Source organism: Erythrolamprus reginae, chromosome 1 (genome assembly GCF_031021105.1).
Source record: "Erythrolamprus reginae isolate rEryReg1 chromosome 1, rEryReg1.hap1, whole genome shotgun sequence".
Lineage (NCBI taxonomy): Eukaryota > Metazoa > Chordata > Lepidosauria > Squamata > Dipsadidae > Erythrolamprus > Erythrolamprus reginae.
Window position 1 is genome coordinate 12,868,047 of NC_091950.1, and position 23,980 is coordinate 12,892,026.

General features: G+C 47.0%; 1 protein-coding gene across 7 annotated transcripts in view; it reads left to right on the top strand.

Moving 5' to 3' along the window:
• The window catches only part of LOC139163771 (scaffold attachment factor B1-like), a 51,918-nt gene extending 32,943 nt beyond the window's left edge, over positions 1 to 18,975 (top strand). For 4 of the 7 annotated variants that reach the window (XM_070744911.1, XM_070744901.1, XM_070744921.1 and 1 more), the window contains exons 16-21: positions 1,387 to 1,524; positions 4,026 to 4,068; positions 12,240 to 12,349; positions 15,308 to 15,399; positions 17,396 to 17,474; positions 18,576 to 18,975. In XM_070744911.1, the coding sequence (XP_070601012.1) occupies positions 1,387 to 1,524; positions 4,026 to 4,068; positions 12,240 to 12,349; positions 15,308 to 15,399; positions 17,396 to 17,448 (436 nt within the window). In that variant the 3' untranslated portion in view covers positions 17,449 to 17,474; positions 18,576 to 18,975. The remainder of the gene's footprint in view (positions 1 to 1,386; positions 1,525 to 4,025; positions 4,069 to 12,239; positions 12,350 to 15,307; positions 15,400 to 17,395; positions 17,475 to 18,575) is intronic. The other 3 variants (XM_070744883.1, XM_070744873.1, XM_070744892.1) reach the window with 1 other exon arrangement.
• The last annotated feature ends 5,005 nt before the right edge of the window (positions 18,976 to 23,980 follow it).

Here is a 23,980-nt window from a genome sequence, read left to right on the forward strand (position 1 = left end):
CCTTCTCCGGGTCCCGTCAACTAAACAATGTCGGTTGGCGGGCCCCAGGGGAAGAGCCTTCTCTGTGGCGGCACCGGCCCTCTGGAACCAACTCCCCCCGGAGATTAGAACTGCCCCTACTCTTCCTGCCTTCCGTAAACTCCTTAAAATCCACCTTTGCCGTCAGGCATGGGGGAACTGAAACATCTTCCCCTGGGCATGTTTAATTTATATATGGTATGCTTGTGTCTATGTCTGTTAGTATATGGGGTCTTTTTAAATCTTTAAAATTTAAAATTTAGATTATTTATGATTTGTTTCCACGTGTTGTGAGCCGCCCCGAGTCTTCGGAGAGGGGCGGCATACAAATCTAAGTAATAAATAAAATATTTATTAAAGGCGGACGAAAGTTTGGCGATGACGTATGATGTCATCGGGCAGGAAAAACCATGGTATAGGGAAAAAACCCGAGAAGTATTTTTTAATTAATATTTTTGAAAAACCGTGGTATAGCCGTTTCGCGAAGTTCGAACCCGCGAAAATCGAGGGACCACTGTAATGTCTAAAACTATGAAACCCCTGTTAGCATATGGGGTTTTTTAAATATTTAAATATTTTAAATTTGTCTGATTGCTTATGATTTGTTTTTACATGTTGTGAGCCGCCCCGAGTCTTCGGAGAGGGGCGGCATACAAATCTAAGTAATAAATAAATAAATAAATAATAAATAAAAAGAACCCATTAATTATAAAACAGTCATAATCACATGCATACATACCATTCATACAGTTTGGCCTTGTCATTTGTTAGTTCGAGGCCCCCCAGGCCTGCCAGCAAAGCCAGGTCTTCGCAGCCTTACGGAAGGCCAGCAGGGTGGGGGCAGTGCGGACATCGGGGGGTAGTTGGTTCCATAGGGCCAGGGCGGCCACAGAGAAGGCCCTCCCTCACGGTCCCGCCAGCCTGCATTGCTTAGTAAAGTGTTTCCCAACCTTGGCAACTTGAAGATATTTGGACTTCAACTCCCAGAATTTTCCAGCCAGCGAATTCTGGGGAATTCTGGGAGTTTAAGTCCAGGTATCTTCAAGTTGCCAAGGTTGGGAAACACTGGCTTAGTCGACAGGACCCGGAGGAGGCCAACTCTGTGTGTTCTTATTGGTCTCTGGGAGGAATGTGTCAAGAAGCGGTCCCGTAACAGGGCACCAAGGACCTCTCCTTTCAACCCTGAGCTGCAAACATTCTCCTTTATTAATAATAATAATTTATTAGACTTGTATGCCGCCCCTCTCCGGAGACTATTGTGAACCAGGTTCCCCCCTCCCTCTTATATTGGATCCAGCAACTACTTAGGAAGTCGGGGGGGGGGAGTTCTTTTTCATGCTGGTCTCTTGACCTGAATGTTGCTTGCAGGAGGGACGACTCCTACTGGCCAGAAGCCAAGCGGATGGCAATGGACGATCGTCACCGCTCTGATTTTAGCCGCCAGGATCGGTTCCATGATTTCGATCAGAGGGAACGTGGACGGTACCACGGCCATCCTCTAGACAGGTAAGCCAGCAACCAGAATGTTTTGTTTCCCTGTTGAGGGTTTTTGTTGTTGTTGTTCAACCTCAAGTGTACCTGAAGAAAAGTGGATCAAAGGTAGTCCTCGCTTTACGACCGTTCCAAATTACCCCCACAAAAAGTACATAATGCCAGTTTCAAAGTTCTCACAACCATATAGACCATAAACATCCTATGGCCCTGTGATTGCATTTAGGCCACTTGGCAACTGACTGGTCATTGTGGCTGTTTGCAACATTCCCAGTTGTGACTGTAAATTTCAAGATTTTGGGGGGGTCTTTTTTGGCTGGTTCTCAGTGTTTACTTTTAGTTTCCAGCAAAAAAAAAGAAAAGCTCATTGCAAACCAGATTCTCTTAATGACCACTACATTCACCTAACGGTCACTGCAATAAAGGTCATAAAAACAAGTTACAATCATGTGACCTGTTTCATTCCAAACTCAATTGCGGTCATAAGTCAAGGATCACCTGTATTCCATTTCTGTTTAAATTGAAGTAAATATCCTTTAACAGTCAGTGAAGCAGTGGATGTGATGTGCCGGTGCCTGGAGGCTGTTGGGGCCTGGATGGGTGTCAACAAGCTCAAACTCAACCCTGACAAGACTGAGTGGCTGTGGGTTTTGCCTCCCAAGGACAATTCCATCTGTCCGTCCATTACTCTGGGGGGGAGTTATTGACCCCCTCTGAGAGGGTCCACAACTTGGGCGTCCTCGATCCACAGCTAACATTGGAACATCATCTTTCGGCTGTGGCGAGGGGGGTGCTTGTCCAGGTTCGCCTGGTGCACCAGTTGCGGCCCTATTTGGACCAGGAGTCATTTCTCACAGTCACTCATGCCCTCATCACCTCGAGGTTCGACTACTGCAACTCTCTCTACATGGGGCTACCTCTGAAAAGTGTTTGGAAGCTTCAGATCGTGCAGAATGCGGCCGTGAGAGCTATTGTGGGGCTTCCCAGATTTGCCCACGTTTCTCCAACACTCTGTGGCCTGCACTGGCTGCCGATCAGTTTCCGGTCACAATTCAAAGTTGGTAATGACCTTTAAAGCCCTACATGGCATTGGACCAGAATACCTCCGGAACCGCCTTCTACTGCACAAATCGCAGCACCTGATAAGGTCCCACAGAGTTGGCCTTCTCCAGGTCCCGTCGACTAAACAATGTCATTTGGCGGACCCCAGGGGAAGAGACTTCTCTGTGGCGGCCCCGGCCCTCTGGAATCAACTCCCCCCAGAGATTAGAACTGCCCCCACCCTCCTTGCCTTTCGCAAATTACTTATTGGCTTTCCAGGGGGCTGCAGGTTTGTGACACCTGGTTTTTTTTCACAAAGAGGATTTGAGGGGTTCAATCAAATTAGCTTTCTCCTTTGCTCCATGCCTGAGCTGCCGGTCTTTAATCCTCTTTCCTTCGCCTTAAATCTGCTTGCTTTGCCTGCCACTTTTTCTTGGAAGAAAGTGACAATTCACACCCTAACGTGATACGATGAACATGATTTTTAAAGATAAAAGTTGTTAAATTAACTGCAGGGATCTATTTCCCTGCAGTTAATTTATATCACTCCTTTCAACATGGCTAGCTGAGGAATTCTAGGAGTTGAAGTCCACAAGTGTTAAAAGTTGCTAAATTTGGAGACCCATTTATGTAGAAGGCACTCTTTCCTCAGTTGCTACTTGGAGAGAGAAAAGGGTTCTGGTTAAAAGGCGTAACAAACCTCGTAGATAATAATATATAATACAGTGTTCCCTCTATTTTCGCGGGTTCGAACTTCGCGAATAGCCTATACCACGGTTTTTCAAAAAATATTAATTTAAAAATACTTTGCATTTTTTTCCCTATACCACGGTTTTTCCCACCCAATGATGTCATATATCATCGCCAAACTAATATTTTTTGCAAATAAATAACAAAAAAAATAATTATTGTTAATAAATAATTATGTTTATAAATATCAGGATCACTAAGTGTCTTATTCAATGGTGAGTACCAGTAATAATGGTGAGTAAATGGTTGCTAAGGGAATGGGAAATTGCAATTTAGGGGTTTAAAGTGCTAAGGGAAGGCTTGTGATACTGTCCATAGTCCAAAATGGTGTATTTACTTCCGCATCTCTACTTCGCGGAAATTCAACTTTCGCGGGCGGTCTCGGAACGCATCCCCTGTGGAAATCGAGAGAACACTGTATTCTCATCTCAGAAATAATATTCCAACTCTTTGTATTTCAAGTGTTCAGAAGCAGAATCAGTTGATTGTTCAGGCGAAGTTCAAACAATGTATTTTTTTTTCTCCATGAGGGATTCCTCTTTAGCATAATTTTTGGAAAGAAAATATTTCTCACCTCAACCCTAACTCTGCTCCTGAATATTTAAAATACAGAGAGTCCTCAACTTAAAATCAGAAATGGGACCACAATTTCCATAGCTAATGCTAATTTACCGGGGATCAATTCAGGTCAAAAATTCGACATGACTGTATTTTCTTTTCCCCAGGAGAGAAGGGCCACGAGGGATGATGGGAGACCGAGAGAGGCCGGTGAGTCATGGTTCATTGTGCATTTGATGGGATGAAAGCTTGATGCTGAGAGCAAACAGTAGAATTGCTTGCCTTCAGAAGTTGTAGGCGCTCCAGCACTGGAGCTCTAGGGAGAGTCTCAGTCATCCAGGTCAAGAGGCAACTGGACTTTCTTTGTTTTTCCTGGAAGACGTTTCGCTTCCCATCCAAGTAGCTTCTTCAGTGCCGACTGGATAGTGGGGAATGGAAGCATCTGTGTTCCTTACAGACAGGGCCTTCTTTTAGCGAGTCATTGAGGCCCCTTGGAAGTTTCTCTGTGTCCTCAGGGCCACCTGGGTGGTGCAAACGGGTGTGGGGCCTTCCTGGAACTGTGAAAGGACCCTGTTATGGAGCTATAATTTCTGCAGGATATTTTCTGTCCTGTGTCCCTTCATTATTGAACCTAAGCGCAGGCTGTTGAGGATGTGTCTGTATTGTCTCCATCTCAAACTGAAGCGCAAATGGCTCCTGTAGTCTGTAACTTTTCTGGAAATCCGTTCATACTCCCGCACCATAGAATAGAATAGAATTCTTTATTGGCCAAGTGTGATTGGACACACAAGGAATTTGTCTTCAGTGCAGATGCTCTCAGTGTACACAAAAGAAACTATAGATTTGTCAAGAATCATGTGGTACAGCACTTAATGATTGTCATAGCAATGAAGAAACAATCAATATTAATAAAAATCTTAGGATACATTTGAAGGGTGTTCATTCCAAAGTGCATAGCTAAATATCTATGAGATTCTCAGCCATCCAAGTCAAAGGTGCTTTTTCAAGAGTCAACTGGACTTTCTTAGCTGTCTTTGAAGACCTTTCACTACTCATCCAGGAGGTTTCTTCAGCTCTGACTAGATGGTGGGAAATGGAGGGTTTTTAAGAAGAGGGCTGGACAGTCATTTGTCTGAAATGGTATAGGGCAGTGATGGCGAACCTTTTTTTGGTTCGTGTGCCAACAGAGGTGTGTGTGGGTGTGCTATCATGCGTACACGTGCCCACATCCCTTCACTCTCCCCCACACATGTGCACCCCCTGCAATGCCCTACACGCATGCTCACATCTTTCTGAAGCCTGGTAGGTGGGGGGGAAAAAGCCCAGATAGGCATTTTGGGAAAACACATTTCTGGTTTGCCATAGTGCTGTTTTTTGCACTCTGGGGCTTCAGGAAGCTTCCCGGAACCCTCCAGAGTGCAAAAAAACATCACAATGGCAAACCAGAAATGTGTTTTCCCAAACTTCTGGTTTTCCGTGGGGGATTTTTTTTTGCTTCTGGGGTTTCAGGGAGGCTTTGCGCATTCACGCTGGAGCTGAAACATGGCAAAGTCTCCTGTGCTCTCCAATATGACTCCATGTGCCACCTGTGGTGCGCATGCTATAGTTTCGCCCTTATGGGTGTAGGGTTGAATTGACGGGTTGGACTAGAAGACTTCCAAGGTCCCTTCCAACTTTTATTCTGTTATTTTGGGATGGTATAACGTCTCCTGCCTTGAACAGGGGGTTGGTCTAGAAGACCTCTGAGGTCTCTTCTAGCCCTATGTGTTAAGAACATGAGAAGAGCCCTGCTGAATTAGGCCAAAGCCCATCAAGTCCAGCGTTATGTGTCACACAGTGGCCCACCAATCATGGGGATCTTGAGCAGAAAGAGAAGGCAAAACCCTCCCTTTCCCTTGACCCCCAATAAATGGTACTCAAGGGAACCCTGCCTACCTCAACCAACATAGAGGCGGCACATGGACATCCGTTTCAATAACCACTGATACACTTGGCATCCATGAATCTGTCTAATCCTGCCCTGAAGCTATCAAGGCTGACAGCTGTCACGACCTCTTGTGCCATTCCTAAAAAAATAAATTTTTTTTTAAAAGCTTCAGGTTTTCAAAATGTTCTGAACCAACATACATATCTGGTTCTAGAATTTCGTAACACTCTGGAGCCCTTTCAAGAAAGCAGGGCTACTTTGCAGCTTTTGAAAGCTCTAAAACCTTTTAAAGGTCCCAGCACTTCAGGCAGTTTTCTTCCTTCAGTTGCTTATGAGCTTCTCGTGTTTCCTTTAAGGCAAACAAGCCACCAGGCAAAACAAGAGCTGGTTGACATACCTGTTACACAGCCTTTTTGTCGTTCCCCTGCTGTTACCTTCTCCAATGCACTTGCAAGGAGAGTCCAGGATGGGTAATTCTTCAGTCTGATTGGTAGGGACTGAGTTTAATTTAAATATTAGGCAGGTGCCGCCCCCTTAGCCCTCCAGTCTTAAAAACTCAGTCGCAGTAAAGGGACTTTGAGTTTTTGCTCTACCAATAGTATTGGTTTGAGAGGTTTAGGCTTTAAATGTTATTTGATGTTTTTTGATGTATTGATTATTATTAAATCTGTCTTTTTCTTTCCCCTTTTTCTCTTAGGTGCAGCTGGGGGTTTCTCCTCAGGCAGCTCTGGTTTCAGACCTCCAGTGGGTCTAATCCAGTTGACTGCAGCTCCTCCTTGTCTGTGAACCCACACAAGGGCCTGGCTTGTGGGTTCAGGAGTGAGCGCCCGGGGAAACTACCTCCGAGGTAGACTCCGGAGGAGAGGAGCCGGTTGACGCCGCGGGGGGGTCCGCCCTCCCCCGTGGCGAATAAACCAAGGGGAGGGGGGCGCAGAACAGGCCTCGGAGGACATCCGCGCCCCCCCCACACACCCCCGCCCCCCCGATCGCCCCGCTCACAACGCTTATGAAATCGGGCTGATTTCGCTGCCCGTGGCACAGCAGGGAGCCTTCTGGCCGTTTGCCTGTCAGTTCCGACGGCCATGTTTGTTGGAGGCCGATGTCGGAGGTTTCGCGCCCAAAGTGTTTGCGGTTGCCAGGGCAACCGGCCGGCGGCCATTTTCTTCAAGGAAAGTTGAAAGCGAGGCGGGGCTTAGCCGGCCTGTTTGGGCGCGCTAATGTTACAACTGGAATCTGCCCTAGCTACACGCAGGCGCAGTGGAGCAGTTGCCTGTCATTCTGCCATTTTCTGGTCAGAGCAGTTGAGGAGTTTTGGCCTTGATTTCTTTCTGTCTCAGGCAATCTCCTTGTTTTCGTGGCAATATGGCAGATCAGGCGGGCCAGTTGGTGGAGGAGCCCTCTGCAGGGCCTAGCACTCCAAAGGAAAAGCCCCAGAAGGCCAAGGTATCTCAAGGGGCCTCGCTGAGGGAAGCAGAAAAGCGCATCCGGGCCCTGGAGAAGCAATTGGAGGCTTCTCAGAAGGTAATGGGCCCTGTTCCTTCTGCCAGTCAACCCGGTCCTTTGATGGCCTCCCCCACGTTCCTGCCAGGGGTTGTAGGCTCAGCCACGGAGAGAGATTGGTCTCCAGAGAGAGTGAGGCTGCCAGCACCCAGGGCTGAGAGACAATGTGCTGCAGGACTGTCTGCATATCCAGCCTTTCCAGCACCCCAGTCTGGCCAGGCAGCCACTTTTACACCTACAGCTGCAGGCCTGCGCAGCTCCAATGATGCCTGGCAGAGCATGCCTCAGTCCTTGCAAGACCTCATTGCCACAGCTTATACCCAGGGTGTGGCGGTGGGGACTCAACAACATCAGCAGTCTCCAGTGGGACTCCCTCCAATGAGGTCTAGAGACCCCTGGACTGCCCCTGTCACCCTCTCCATGGAAGGCTCAATGGATGAGGAGCGGTCATCTAGAGACGATTTCAGTGGGGCTGAGGATGAACTTTCTGGTGATGAGCAGCCCCCTGAACCACCCAGTTTTCCTGGACTCTTTAAGTCATCCCTTTTCAGGGTTCTTTTGAATAAAGCCAAGATGACCATCGAGCAAGCAGGTGAGGGGGACCAGGCAGCGGCTTCTGAGACGGCCCAACCGGCAGGGGGCCTATTTGTCTTCCCCAAGCAGGAGACGGTCCACATTCCGTCTTCCCACCTGTTCAGAGAAACTATCCAGCGCCCGTGGGAGAACCCAGCCGCCGCACAGGGGCCATCTAACCTGGATCGCAGATTCTATACATTTGACCAGGCGATGGAGGACCTGCTGGAGTTTCCAGTGGTGGATAAACCGGTGACGAGCCTGGTGTCCAATGCCCTGGTTCCCTCAGAATCTCAGGAGGGTCTCAGAGCAGAAGACAAGAGAGCGGAAAATGTGGTGCGCAGGACTCACCAGATGGCGGCCTGGGCTCTGCGAGCCGCTTCGGCGGCATCGTTCTTCAATAGGGCCACGATGCTCTGGATCCAAGAACTGCAATCCAGGGTTAATCCGGAAGATACTAGACTCCGCCAGGACCTCAACAAACTCCTGGCGGCCACGGAGTTTTCGGCGGACGCTACGGTCAACGCCGCCAAATTTGCTTCCCGTGCAATGGCCTCCTCTGTGGCCTCCCGTCGGCTCATTTGGCTCCGGAGCTGGCAGGCGGACGTTAAGTCCAAATGGAGCCTGGCATCTGCCCCATTCCAAGGCAAGAAACTGTTTGGGGAGGTCCTGGACGACGTCCTCGTGGAGGATAAAGACAAGAAAAGGGTCATGCCTAGGGCAAACAGGAAGCAGGATAGGAGATTCACTCCCTATCAGAGAAGGCAGTCCTTTCGGTCTGAGCCCTCCTCGATGGGCACCCAGGCGTCGAGGCCGTATTTTCAGAGCTCATTTGGCCAGGGGTCCTTTCGGGCGGATAGGTCTTTCCAAGCGGACAGGAATAGATCTTATCAAGGCCGCCGCCCCTTTAGAGGAGGAAGCAGAGGCTTCAAGAAGTCGAAGTGACTCCGAGCTCAGAGGCTGTCTGGGCGGAAGACTGATGTCCTTCCATGCAGCATGGGCGGCGACGTCCTCAGACCCTTGGGCGGTATCTACAGTTGGCCAGGGCCTGAGAATAGAATTCTTCTGCCCTCCACCTCACAGGTTTCTCCCGTGTCGAGTTCCATCAGATGGGGAGAGAAGAAGACTCCTATTCAAAGAAGTCGAGCACTTACTGGACATTGGAGCTATAGAGGAGGTTCCCTTGACACAGCAAGGCAGGGGCTTCTACTCGGCGATCTTTCTCATTCCCAAGTCGTCGGGGGGAGTGCGGCTGATTCTGAACCTGAGGCGCTTGAACCTCTATGTAAAATACAGGAGGTTCAAGATGCACTCTCTCAGATCAATACTGGCAGCCATCCGCCACAGAGACCTCATGTCCTCCATAGACCTGAAGGAGGCATATCTCCATGTCCCAATATTTCCTCCTCACAGACAATTTCTCAGATTCTGCATTGCCGGAGCACATTTCCAGTACAGGGCGATGCCCTTTGGCCTATCATCAGCCCCGAGAGCATTTACAAAGTTGCTGGATGTCCTTACGGCGCACCTCAGATGTCAGTCGGTACGCCTCATGGCGTATTTGGACGACATCGTGATTTTGTCCAGAACACCGGATCGGGCACTAAAGGACCTACACTTAACCATACAGACCCTGGAAGACCATGGTTTTTCCATAAACTGGGACAAAAGCCACCTGACGCCCACGACTCGCCTGGCCCATTTGGGGACGACGATAGATTCCGAACTGGGCGAGGTCTTTCTGTCACGGGACAGGCAATCTACAATCAGGAGGTTGGTGAGAGAGCTGCGCCTCCAGCAGTACCCAAGTCTGCTATCCCTGTCCCAGCTCCTAGGGACGCTAGTGTCATGCATTGGCATACTGCCGTGGGCAAGGTTCCACCTTCGACCATTACAGTGGTTCCTTCTCCCCTTTCAGAAGCAGAAATCGAGCCATTCTCGCAGGAAGGTTTTCCTCAATGCCAGGGTTCGCAGATCTCTCCGGTGGTGGGTGTCTCCAGCCTTGAGCAGCGGTTCCTCCTTTCTGGACAAGGAATTCCTCACGGTGACGACCGATGCGAGTCTGCGGGGGTGGGGAGCACATCTTTCCTCACAAATAGCCCAGGGCCTGTGGTCGCAGCAGGACCTTTACAACGTCAACATAAACTTCTTGGAGCTGAAGGCAGTGTCACTGGCCCTCCACAGCTTTGCTCACCTGGTGAAGGATCAGCACGTATTAATTATGACCGACAACGTAGCCACGCGTTCCCACATCAACCGACAGGGGGGAACTCGGTCAGGGAGGCTGATGGCAGAGTCGGAGTCTCTTTTCAGGTGGGCAGAGACCAATCTGGCATCGCTTTCAGCGGAACACATCTCTGGGGTGGAGAACGTTTGTGCAGACTGGCTCAGCAGGGAGACACTAGATCCAGGGGAATGGCAACTGGAACCCGGGATCTTCCTAGAGATCACCAGGAGGTTTGGGGTGCCAGTTCTGGACTTGTTTGCAACGTGTCTCAACTCCCAGCTTCCCCGCTTCTTCTCCCGATTTCCATCCCAGGGAGCGGAAGGAGTGGATGCTCTGCGCCTCAGATGGCCTCCGGGTCTTTTATATGCGTTTCCACCGGTTTCCATCATTCCCAGAGTAATTCGGAAAATATTGCAGGAGCAGGCAGAGGTGCTGTTGTTGGCCCCCTTTTGGCCCCGTCGGATCTGGTTCGCAGACCTGATGCAACTCTCAATTGCTCCGTCATGGCGGATTCCGGACCACCGAATCTCCCTCTTCCAGGGGACCATGTCACACCCGGAGCCTCAGTGGTGGCAGCTAACCGTGTGGCGCTTGAGCGGGAACGTCTGAGGAGTCACGCTCTGCCAGACACGGTTATCGATACTATACAGGCTGTCCGTAGGCCTTCTACCAGGAGGATCTACCAGGCCACTTGGGAGGCCTTTTCTAAGTTCTGTGCACTACGACAGGTGGAGCCTCAGGTAGCTTCTCCTCCTATGGTACTGACATACCTGCAGGCAGGTCTGGACAAGGGCCTCGCCCCGAATACTCTTCGTCGGCATGTGGCTGCTTTATCCAGTATCATTACATTGGACAGTCATCGCCCCTTGAGCAAACATCCATGGATACGAGACTTCCTGAGAGGGGCGGCTAATCTTAAACCGCCAGTCATTCATCGCTTCCCGTCATGGGACCTGTCCTTGGTGCTTCACTCCATCACAGCACCTCCATTTGAGCCTCTACGGCAGGTTCCTATACGGCTGTTGACTCTTAAGACTGCCTTCCTGGTAGCCATTACGTCTGCCAGGAGGGTCTCAGAGATTTCGGCTTTGTCTACAAGACCGGACTTATGTCGCTTTCATCCGGACAGAGTGGTCCTTAGGCTGGACCCGGCTTTCTTACCTAAGGTGAATACCACTTTTCACAGGGCACAAGACATCGTGCTACCGGATTTTTGTACACATGGAACTCACCCTTTAGAGTTGAGGTGGCACAAGCTGGACGTGAGGAGAGCCCTTAAAATCTATATTCGCAGGACTCAGTCCTTCAGAGCTTCAGAGGCCTTGTTTGTATCCTTTTCAGCACGTTCTCTGGGGTCCAGAGTTTCCTCCCAGACCATCAGCCGGTGGCTCCGTGACTGTATATCGGAGGCGTACAGAGCTAGAGGTTCGCCGGTGCCACATGGCATCACTGGACACTCGACCCGCAGCGCCGCCACCTCGACGGCATGGAGGACACAGGCGTCTTTAGAGGACATTTGCCGGGCGGCCACTTGGGCTGCTCCCTCAAGCTTTATAAAGCACTATCGTATAGACTCTTATGCTTCATCAGAGGCAGCTTTTGGGAGGAGGGTCCTACAGGAGGTTTGTTCCTTTGCCGAGCCACTGGTCCAGCCTTCTCCCTCCCTCTAAGTTTTTCTTGGGCATATCCCATCCTGGACTCTCCTTGCAAGTGCATTGGAGAAGGACCGTTGAACTTACCTGAACGGTCTTCTCGATGCACTGCAAGGAGAGTCCAGACCCACCCAGTTCTGGACCAGGGGCCATGTTATGGTTTAAGGTTCCTTTCTTTGAAGTTGTTGTGTTTTTTCATATGGTTCAATAAATGTGTTGGACTTTACTGCTCCTTCGTTTTAATGAGACTGGAGGGCTAAGGGGGCGGCACCTGCCTAATATTTAAATTAAACTCAGTCCCTACCAATCAGACTGAAGAATTACCCATCCTGGACTCTCCTTGCAGTGCATCGAGAAGACCGTTCAGGTAAGTTCAACGGTCCTTCTCCTTGTAGTAGAGAGCTTGCTGCGTGGCTTCAAAAGCCTTCCCCTGCACCCCACTTGGTATTCCTGCATGTACCAGTTGGATCATTGCTGTTCTTGTCTCCTTCCCCTCTTTCAGCACTATTCAGAGGAACGCCACAGGGATCCCGATCGCCACTCCAGAGATGGCTGGGGCTATGGGTCGGACAGGCGCATGAACGAGGGACGGAGAATACCTCCACCGTCCCGGTGAGTGGCTTGCGGATGATCGCATTCAAATGGTCTTGAGTCCAGTTAAGTTACAAGTAGAAGATCTGTTCAAGAAGTCCTTGACGTACAACAGCAGTTGAGGCCAGAATTTCATTCATTCATTCATTCATTCATTCATTTATTGGATTTGTATGCCGCCCCTCTCTGTGAACTCGGGGCGGCTAACAACAGTGGTAAAAACAGCATGTGACAATCCAATACTAAAACAGCTAAAAACCCTTGTTATAAAACCAATCATACATACAAACATACCATGCATAAATTGTAGAAGCCTAGGGGGAAAGAATATCTCAGTTCCCCCATGCTTGACGGCAGAGGTGGGTTTTGAGAAGCTTACGAAAGGCAAGGAGGGTGGGGGCTGTTCTAATCTCTGGGCGGAGTTGGTTCCAGAGGGCCGGGGCCGCCACAGAGAAGGCTCTTCCCCTGGGTCCCGCCAAACGGCATTGTTTAGTTGACGGGACCCGGAGAAGGCCCACTCTGTGGGACCTAACTGGTCGCTGGGATTCATGCGGCAGAAGGCGGTCCTGGAGATAATCTGGTCCGGTGCCATGAAGGGTTTTATAGGTCATAACCAACACTTTGAATTGTGATCGGAAACTGATCGGCAACCAATGCAGACTGCGGAGTATTGGTGTAACATGGGCATACTTAGAGAAGCCCATAATTGCTCTCGCAGCTGCATTCTGCACGATCTGAAGTTTCCGAACACTTTTCAAAGGTAGCCCCATGCAGAGAGTGTTACAGTAGTCGAGCCTCAAGGTGATGAGGGCATGAGTGACTGTAAGCAGTGACTCCCGATCCAGGTATGGCCGCAACTGGTGCACCAGGCGAACCTGGGCAAAGGCCCCCCTCGCCGCAGCTGAAAGATGTTAAGCACTTTGGTCATGAGGTACAAGTGTTATCATTTAGCAAAGGCAATCCCTGCTGCTCCATTGTTAATTGAACCCTCGGTCCTTAGGTTAAGCATCTTCCTTCCAGCTTCCCACAGTACCTATAGGCAAAGTCTATTGGTAACACAATTTCTGCCATACAAGGGATAACGCAAGGAATGCCATGGTGGCCACGCTTCTCTAATTAGCAGGACATAAGGAAAGTCCAGGATGCGAGCCAGCTAGAGTCATAAATCTCCACTAATGACGTGTCTCTGTTTTTTAATTACACTCACTCAGTCCAGAGAATTAAACAGCTCATGCAACAGGCAGGAATCAAAGTCCGTGGAAGCAGAAGAAGTCTCACCTCTGAGGCACCTTCCTCCATGTTGGGGAACATTGTGTGCCACACACCCTTTCCCATCCGCCTGTCCTTATATACTGCCAAGGTGTGGCCTTGGGGGCAGCCCCAGCGTGATGTGAGAGCTCAAGGCCTGAGGGGGAGGGTTTGAGAGTGGAGGAGAGTTGCACCAGGGATCTACAGCCATCCCCACTGACTTTCCTAGGGAGCAGATGGTGATCGTGGGGTGCACTTGGCAAACAGGTGCAAGTGCAAACAGGTTGCCAAGCACCCAGGTAGGCTCACATGGCCACAGGGGGTACTAGGATGGCCCAAACCCCCGAGGACCAGGAATAACTACCATTGGAGTGGTTAAGTGAATCGGTGTATTCCCTGTGGGCATTTCTTGCTGGAAAAGACTGGCAGAAAACATTGTAAATCGCTGTCACGTTACTGAACAATGCTGCAGTGGGGCCGGTGGGGGGATGAGACTTGCCAAATCCCTAAAATGCAGTCATTGTCCACAGAATTATATACAGCCATTGAGATTCCAAAACGGGTGATAAATAGCTCTTCAAGGGTCCCTTGAAACCTCAAACAGTTGCTAAGCAAGTGGACATTGAGCGACACTTCCTATAGCTGGTTTCTTTACACATTAATCATCTCACCCATCATATTTCCTGGGTTTTGGGCAGTTACAAATAAAACAGTTAAAGTGGTGTAAAGACCATAATTCAAAACAATTGAAACGGGGTTAAAAAGAACAGTTGCAGAGTTAAAAGGCTGAAGAAGTGCCTTCAACTCATCAACCACTCCAGGGGATGCATGATATACTCTTACACACACAAACAAACTTACACATACACACCCATTCAGGCCAGTTGTCACAACCAGGTTTTAACCAGAAGGCAAGAGAAGTCCAGGCTGGCCTCACCGTGGAGCATCATGGGAACCTTCAGCAGGAGATTTCAAACTCAACTTTTCTGGATAGCAATTTTTTTTGCATTTTTAAATTCAGAATGGTGCAGAGAAGACACCTGCTTCTTTAGCTTTTAGCAGTCCTTATGATTTGGGTGGGGGGAGTTTGGCTCATCTAAACAAATGTTTTAATGATGGTAACATTGGCTGATATAAATATCCTGTGGGATTTCTGCTGGTGTTCTGACCTAGTAAAAGGGAGATATGATCAAAACATTTAAATACGTTAAAGGGTTAAATAAGTTTCAGGAGGGAAGTGTTTTTAATAGGAGCGTGAACACAAGAACAAGGGGGCACAATCTGAGGTTAGTTGGGGAAAGATCAGAAGCAACGTGAGAAAATATTATTTGACTGAAAGAGTAGTAGATGCTTGGAACAAACTTCCAGCAGACGTGGTTGGTAAATCCACAGGAACTGAATTTAAACATGCCTGGGATAAACATAGATCCATCCTAAGATAAAATACAGGAAATAGTATAAGGGCAGACTAGATGGACCATGAGGTCTTTTTCTGCCGTCAGTCTTCTATGTTTCTATCCATAGGATTCATAAGAACAGTAGACATAATGCCACGCCTCTGAACAATTTTTTTTTTGAAAAGTATTTTTAAAACCCGTTAAACGTTTCCAATATGAATTTTCTTTTCCGTGGGTAGTGTTTATGGTCTAAACGTGAGAGCTTTCAGGATTATCTTACGTGTTTTAGAAACTGATTTATCACTAGATCCGTAACAAACTCCTTGTCTTTCAGAGAGGGACGTGACTGGGGGGACCACCCCGATCGCTCCTGGGCAGGCAACAATGGTGGGGGCCCACCAGGACGTGAATACGAGCGATGGCGAGGTAATTCATTTTGTTCCCCTTCACAGCTGCAGTTTTTCCATTGGGAAAACTCCTCTTGTTGTTGTTCAGGCTTTGGGGATTGGACGCAGGCAAGGTTGGGCCTTCCAGGATCCTATTCTGCCTGGGAGCAGAAAAGCCGGGGGGAGGGGGGCAGAGGGAATTAGCTCTGTGTCTGCTTGCTTATTTTTCTATCTATCTTTATCATCTACTGTATCTATCCATCCGTCCGTCCTCTAAGCCAGTGTTTCCCAACCTTGGCAACTTGAAGATATTTGGACTTCAACTCCCAGAATTCCCCAGCCAGTGAATGCTGGTTGGGGAATTCTGGGAGTTGAAGTCCAGATATCTTCAAGTTGCCAAGGTTGGGAAACACTGCTCTAAGCTTTCCCCATGCTTCAGATTATAGGTCTTCCTCAACTTAACAGTCACAATTGAGCTCCAAAATTTTCATTGCTGAGCAAGACACTTAAGTACGTTTTGCCTCATGTTACGAACTTTTTTTGCCACAGCTGTTAAGCGAATCACTGCAGTTTTTAAGTTACCCAACACAGATGTGAAGCTCCCCCCACTGACTTTGCTTATAGGATGGTCGCAAAAAGGGGATCAGACATGACCCAGGGACACAGCAAGAGTCATCAATATGTGCCAGGTGTCCAGATTTTGATCACAGGGATGTGAAAAAAAGGCCATAAGTCACAATTTTGCAGTGTTGCTGTAACTTCCAGTGGTTACAAACAAATGGTTATAAATCGAGGACGGCCTGTCTTAAAGCCATCATTTCCACAATTTTATTTTTTTAAAAAGGACTTTCCTTTCAGGCTTACTGTTTTTGAAACTAATGAAGTGAGAAAGGATGATTTGAAGAAATGTAGAGCTATTTCTTGAACATTGAGCTGACTAATCTTCCTCTTTCTTTCTTTCTTTCTTTCTTTCTTTCTTCCTTTCTTCCTTTCTTCCTTCCTTCCTTCCTTCCTTTCCTTCCTTTCCTTCTTTCCTTTCTCTTCCTTCCTTCCTTCCTTCCTTTATTTCCTTCCTTCCTTTTTCTTTCTTTCTTCCTTCTTTCCTTCCTTTATTTCCTTCTTTCTCTTCCTTCCTTCCTTTATTTCCTTCCTTCCTTCCTTTCTCTTTCTTTCTTTCTTTCTTTTTTTTTGTTGGTGTCCTTGTTTGAATAGTGCTTGTGGTCCCCTGGCTAAAATCCAGATACTCTGCCCTTTCTGCACTCCTGTCCCAGGGCAGTCAAGCCTGTTGTGGGGACACAGCAAGATCCCTGTGTCTGTTCCTTCTATTAGTTGATGTTAGGGTTCTTACATTCAAGCAGAAGGAGAAAACCAGTTGGTGCTGCAGTTCCAACAGCTTTTGGCAGTGATATTTAGAGTCAGGCGGGGTTCCTTTGAACATGGTAAGGAGAAGTATTAGAATGTGCAGAAATGAATAGATTAACACTGGCAATTAAAGAGAGAAAGAACAATTTGGTTATTATGCAATATGGGGAAACATTTTATCGATGGTTAGAGGATAAATATAAAAAATTAGAAATAAAAGTAGATGAGTAAAATATAAAAAAGAGTTAATAGAGTTAAGTAAACCAAGAAGAGGATTTAAAGTATCAGATATCTAATGTATTGGTATTATGCTAAGAATAGACTAAATAATGTATATGGTTGTAAATTTTAACTGTTACTGTTACAAACATTTGTAGCCAGACATTTCAATGGAAGATGGACTATTTGTACTAAAATAAAATAAAAAATTGGGGGGGGGAGGGAATCCTGGAACACTGCTAACATGCTATAAATCCCTAGTCCTATTACCTGATTGGGTCATGAAACGTCTGCAAAAAACAAGGGTAGAGAACACCAAGGACCCCCACAGGTTTGGAATTGCTCTCTTTCTAGGGGTTTTCTTTTCCTCTTTTGTTGGAATCTAGAGTGGAGGAAATGTGACAGTTTCAGAGCAGTTCAGACCTGCAAGTATGAGTTACTCCCTTCTTTTCTAGGTCGGGGCAGAGAACGGCGTGGCCACATAATACGAGGTGGAATGTCTGGGTAAGAAGCCTTCAGCCTTCTGAATTCAGAGTAAGGTTAACCTTTTCTCATTATGCATTTGACTTAATAGCAAACCTAGATAGTTTTTATACAGCAGTCTCCCTCTCTGCTTCCCCAGTTGACCCTTCCTCTCCCAGTTACAGCGTTTGGAGGGGTTTTTAATGTTGCATGAACTAGCTTTTAAGAGCACCCTAAGAAGCTTGTTTCTATGTTTTAGACCCATGTTTCCCTTCAATTCAACCTTAAGGTCCTGGATTACTTAATTTTTTTCCTTGCATTTCCTTGGAGGGAAGGGAGAAAGGGAGAAATTGTCTAGCCCCATGATGGCAAGCATGCCACAAGTGACACATGGAGCCATACCGGTGGGCCCTTAAGCTCAGGTCCAGTGCATGCAACCTGATTTTCAAGCTCACTGGGAGTCAGGAAGCAGCCTGTTTTCAGCCTCCGGGGGTGAGGAAGGCTGTTTTCGCCCTCCCCAGGCTCCCAGAAAGGCTCTGAAGTCTGGAAAGAGTGAAAAAACGGGCATGCCATTATATGCTGGGAGTGGGGTGGTGGTCACTGGTACATGCGCGGACGGGGAGCAAATGGAATTATGAGTGTGGGCACGCACTCACGCCCCCACCCCTACCCCCACCCTTTGGCGTGTGAACCAAAAAAGGCTTTGCCATCAGTCTAGCCCAGCATTTTTCAACTGGGACTAAGCGGCGTTCAATTCCCAGAATTAATTAATTAATACATTTCTGTTTTAGATTCCCTAAGATGGATTCTATCTAGGGAATTCTGGGTGTCGAAGTCACACACATCCCAGCTGGGGAGTTCTAAGGGTTGATATCCAACTCATCCCATCTGGAGAATTCTGGGAGTTGAAGGCCAGACATTCTGGCTGTGGGATTCTGGGGAGTCACACCTCCTTTCTGGGAATCAAAAGTCCACCCATCCTGGCTGTTAAAGTTGCCACGGTTGGGAAACTAGTGCGGCAAAGTCCACCTGCCCTGAACACTTCAGTGCTGCAACCAGGGTAATGATTCCTTGCAAAAGCTGGAGCACAGCTGGGGATGGGAACAGGGCCCCTGGCTTGCGGTCCTCCCCTTCTCATGGTGTTTATTTTCTCTCTCTTTCTCTCTTTTCCAGACAAAGGGAATTCTTCCCAGGTGGCCCGCAGGAACAGACTGCCCAGGAAGAGGACTTCCCAGAACAAGAGAGGGCAAACCGACCCAGCGACACCCGGTTCAGCTGTCACTATTGAATGTTTTTATTATTTTTAACTGTACAAATGGCAACCAAGACGAGGGACAAAGATGCTCGACACTACGACTCGGCGTACCACTGACTGTGACTCTTAAATTAACCTCCATTGTTTAACTTCCTAGCTCAGTATGTGAAGCCAATTCAATTTTTATTTTATTATTTCGTAACGTGTTTCTGTAGGTGCTGCCGCACACACGCTCATCCCTTCAAAGAAAACGTGTTTCTTTTACGAGGCATTCCATTTTCTATAAATAAAGGAGAAAAAAGTACAATTTACAATTAACCCAGATGCTGCTGGTTCTGAGGCCTGCCTAAATCACCTTCCAGGAATGGTCCCAAAGGTGTTTTTTCAGGAGGCAACTGGAGTTTTGGGTTTTTCTTTTGAAGACGTTTCGCTTCTCATCTGAGAAGCTCCTTCAGCTCTGACTGGATGGTGGGGAAGGGGAGGATTTATATTCCTTACAGACGGCTGATCATTTGCATCCTTTTTAGAGAGCCCTTGAGGCCATTTGGAGGCTTGTCTGTGCTCTCAGGATTACTCAAGTGGTGCTCCTGGTTTCCATAGTGTTCTGCCTGGCCGTGGGCCACCCAGAAACGAAGTAATTAACCAAACACACACACAGTCACAGGCTTGTAAAAAGGAAGCAAAGAGGTTCTCTTTATGTACGAAAAATTGCAAGCCTCAGCGTCTGCCAGAATAATGTTAGTTTATGAGTCCAACAGATCAGAGTTAATCACTCAAGTCAGCACAGAAGGCTTTCTGGCTTACGTCAGCCAAATAACTCACAGCTTAAATGTCAGAATGTCCAAAGATATCCATAGCAAACACAAAACCCCAATTGATCAAAGTCTTTCTCCAAAAACTGAACGATAAACTCCCACACCGTCAGCTGAAGCTTTCCCTTTTTCAAGGCTGCCGCAGCGACATTCATTCTTAGCACCTGTGACCTAGAATCTGTTTCTGCGTTTGCGCAGTTGCTCTTGGCGTTGCAACATTCTCCTGACCCGAACGTGGAGAATAGGATCGTTCATTAAGTCCTCCCCGTCTGATTCAGATGAAACTCTGGCTGGCGATCTGACCGGCTCCATTTCCCTCTCTTCGCCTCCGACCCTTTCCTCATCCCTTTCTCCTTCTGGTTCATTGTCTGATTCTTCCTCCAGCCAGACGGGTCTTCTGGGATCAGACGGCTCCCACTCCTCTTGAGTCCAAATCAGCAGCCATAGGAGATGGCCTGAAGCCAACCACAACATGTAGGCTGCAGTTTTTTCCTCTAGGAATTGCAGACTACAGGAAGCAGAAAAATTGCAGCGTCCAGGAGGCAGGAGCACCACTCGGGTGATTCTGAGGACACACACAGGCCTCCAAGTAGCCTCAATGACACTCTTTAAAAGAATCTGCAAGGAATATAAGTCCTCCTGTTCCCTACCATCCAATCAGAGTGGAAGAAGGCTCTTGGATGAGAAGCAAGACATCTTCAAAGAGAAACAAAGGAGTCCAGTTGCCTCTTTAAAAAAGCACTTTATGGGATAACCATAAACTTGACAATCCCTACAGACTCCTAGGAAAGGGATTTGTACAGTCTATGGCCACCTTAAGACCTATGGGCTTCAATTCCCAGAATTCTGGGAGCTGCAAGTCTTAAAAGTCACCCAAAGTTGAACACCTCTGGCAGTAGAGCAAGTTACTGCTCAGGTAGCTTTGAAGATCACGTTTCTGTATTGCTTTGGCAACGCACCACTGTAGCTGACGAATGCAAAGATTTCTCGCTGTGCAGATTTTAGATTAGATTAGATTTATTGGATTTATATGCCGCCCCTCTCCGCAAACTCGGGGCGGCTCACAACAGAGTAAAAACAATACATAATAACAAATCCAATACCCACCAATCCAATTACAATGTTAAGCTAAAAAATTCATAAAAAACAACCCCAGAATATTAAAAAACAAGCACACAATCAATCTAACACCAAAACAACATGGGCAAGGGGGAGATGTTTCAGTTCCCCCATGCCTGACGGCAGAGGTGGGTTTTAAGGAGTTTGCGAAAGGCAAGGAGGGTGGGGGCAATCCTAATCTCAGGGGGGAGTTGGTTCCAGAGGGTCGGAGCCGCCACAGAGAAGGCTCTTCCCCTGGGTCCCGCCAGATGACATTGTTTAGTCGACGGGACCCGGAGAAGGCCAACTCTGTGGGACCGAACCGGTCGCTGGGATTCGTGCGGCAGAAGGCGGTCCCGGAGATATTCTGGCCCGGTGCCATGAAGGGCTTTATAGGCCATAACCAACACTTTGAATTGTGACCGGAAACTGATCGGCAACCAATGCAGACTGCGGAGTGTTGGAGTGATATGGGCATACTTAGAGAAGCCCATAATTGCTCTCGCAGCTCTCTTTTGAACCAAAAGTGTGCTCTCAACATGCCCCAGGTCCAGTGATCCAGTTGCTAAATTTCTGTGCAGCAGAATGGAGCTTTTTTAGCTGAAGAAGTAGTTTCCAATGATGGCAAGGATCAAAAATCTGGAAAATGCCTAAATTGATCCCACTGGCATTTCACACACATGAAAACGCAGCTTTTCTTTTTAAAATTTTTCACAAACGAAGGTGAGAACATAAGACGTTTCCCAGGATAATTTTGCAGGCTCCAATCTGGATTTGGTGACCGGGATCAAAGGCTTTTTTTTCTTCTGAGCTTTCAGACTGGTGCTGGAACCCATCCTCAAGGAACTTGTCTCTAGCCCAGCAGAATGGGTCCTTTGGTGTTTTCTCTGTGGAGTATTTACAGGGTGTCTGGTGCACGTGGCTTTTTAGTAGTTGAATGGCGTCGTCTTGGCTTGCTATTAAGTCTTGGGCTGTTGTTTCCTTGTGCTGCTTTTTTCTTTTCCAGCATCTCTATGGATAATTGTGTTCACACCTCTTGCCTATATACTACATACTCATAGGCTGGTAACATATATTTCCCTACAATTACCAGGCATATTTTACTTTGTCCATTTAGGGCATCCCAAGTAATTACCCTTGCAAGTTAGGTTTTATAATAATCTTGACTTCTTCAAGCAATAGGGGACATGTATGCATTATATCTGGATTTGTTAATTCCCCTTAACGTGTCTCCCATCTCCCTTGTTCGACTTCGTCTCTTTTCTTTCACATAGCTAATTGCACAGTTTTGCTAGGGCTATGTTGTATAAAAATACCAGTTTGGAAGGTGCGTTTGTTCCATGATATAACAAAAATAATTCTATAATCCTACACTTTTTACATAAAGGTGTGTAATCTACACCTTTAAAAATATCACTTATAAATAACTTCCACTTCATAGCTACATCCCAATCCTTTTTCTTCCACATTATATGTACAATTGTACTATGAATATTTTCCTACTGGCCTTCCATTATTGAAAGTGGATCTGAGGCATATTCCAACTTTCAAATCTGGGTCAATTAATGCTAGTGATGATGTTTGTGTACCAATGATCACGTCCGGTATGGAAACAGAGCTGCTATCATGTCGCCAGGTGATTAGATAACACAGCCACTGATCCCATCCCTACCTTTGTGTACAGTATAACATTCCACAAAACAATCACCAACTTTATTATCACATTCATGCTGCTATAGAAACATAGAAGACTGACGGCAAAAAAAGCCCTCATGGTCCATCTAGTCTGCCCTTATACTATTCCCTGTATTTTATCTTACAATGGATATATGTTTATCCCAGGCATGTTTAAATTCAGTTACTGTGGATTTACCAACCACGTCTGCTGGAAGTTTGTTCCAAGCATCTACCACTCTTTCAGTGAAATAATATTTTCTCACGTTGCTTTTGATCTTTCCCCCAACTAACTTCAGATTGTGTCCCCTTGTTCTTGTGTTCACTTTCCTATTAAAAACACTTCCCTCCTGGACCTTATTTAACCCTTTAACATATTTAAATGTTTCGATCATGCCCCCCCTTTTCCTTCTGTCCTCCAAACTATACAGATTGAGTTCATAAAGTCTTTCCTGATACGTTTTATGCTTAAGACCTTCCACCATTCTTGTAGCCCGTCTTTGGACCCGTTCAATTTTGTCAATATCTTTTTGTAGGTGAGGTCTCCAGAACTGAACACAGTATTCTAAATGTGGTCTCACCAGCACTCTATATAAGGGGATCACAATCTTCCTCTTCCTGCTTGTTATACCTCTAGCTATGCAGCCAAGCATCCTACTTGCTTTTCCTACTGCCCGACCACACTGCTCACCCATTTTGAGACTGTCAGAAATCACGACCCCTAAATCCTTCTCTTCTGAAGATCAAGTCCGGTATGGAAAAAGAGCTGCTATCATGTCACCAGGTGATTAGATAACACAGCCTCTGATCCCATCCCTACCTTTGTGTACAGTATAACATTCCACAAAACAATCACCAACTTTATTATCACATTCATGCTGCTATGTATTATGTGTACTAGCCCCCCCCCCAGGGTATAATTGTATGTCGTGTATATGTGACAGTATTCTATACACTAACACTCTGAATTCAGGGGCTTACATCCACAAATTTCCACAACAAATGTGACCTATTTCAGATATACAGTGTTCCCTCGATTTTTGCGGGTTCGAACTTCGCGGAAAGTCTATACCAGAGTTTTTCAAAAATATTAATTAAAAAATACTTCGCGGGTTTTTTCCCTATACCACAGTTTTTCCCACCCAATGACGTCATATGTCATCGCCAAACTTTCGTCTGCCTTTAATAAATATTTTTTTTAATAAACTTTAATAAATAAACATGGTGAGTAATAATCTAAATGGTTGCTAAGGGAATGGAAAATTGCAATTTGGGGGTTTAAAGTGTTAAGGGAAGGCTGGTGATACTGTTCATAGCCAAAAATAGTGTATTTACTTGCGCATCTCTGCTTCGCGGAAATTCGACTTTCGCGGGCGGTCTCGGAACGTATCCCCCGCGAAAAGTGAGGGAACACTGTATCCTCTTCTCTATGAGAATGACAATAGCAAAGTAAATACGGTAATTCCTCACCCCCCGAGTACAGATACGAGGTAGTCCCCGAGTTGCAACCACAATTGAGCCAATGTTGCAAAGTGAAACTTCTGCTAAGTGGTTTTTGCCCCATTTTAGAACTTCATTTGCCACAATTAAGTGAATCATTGCATGTGTTAAGTTAGTAACACCGTTCTTAAAGTAAATCTGGTTTGCCCATGGAATTTACTGGTTGGGGTCGCAAAAGGGAATCGCATGAACCCCAAGGACGCCACAACTGTCATAAATATGAATTCGAATTTTCATCA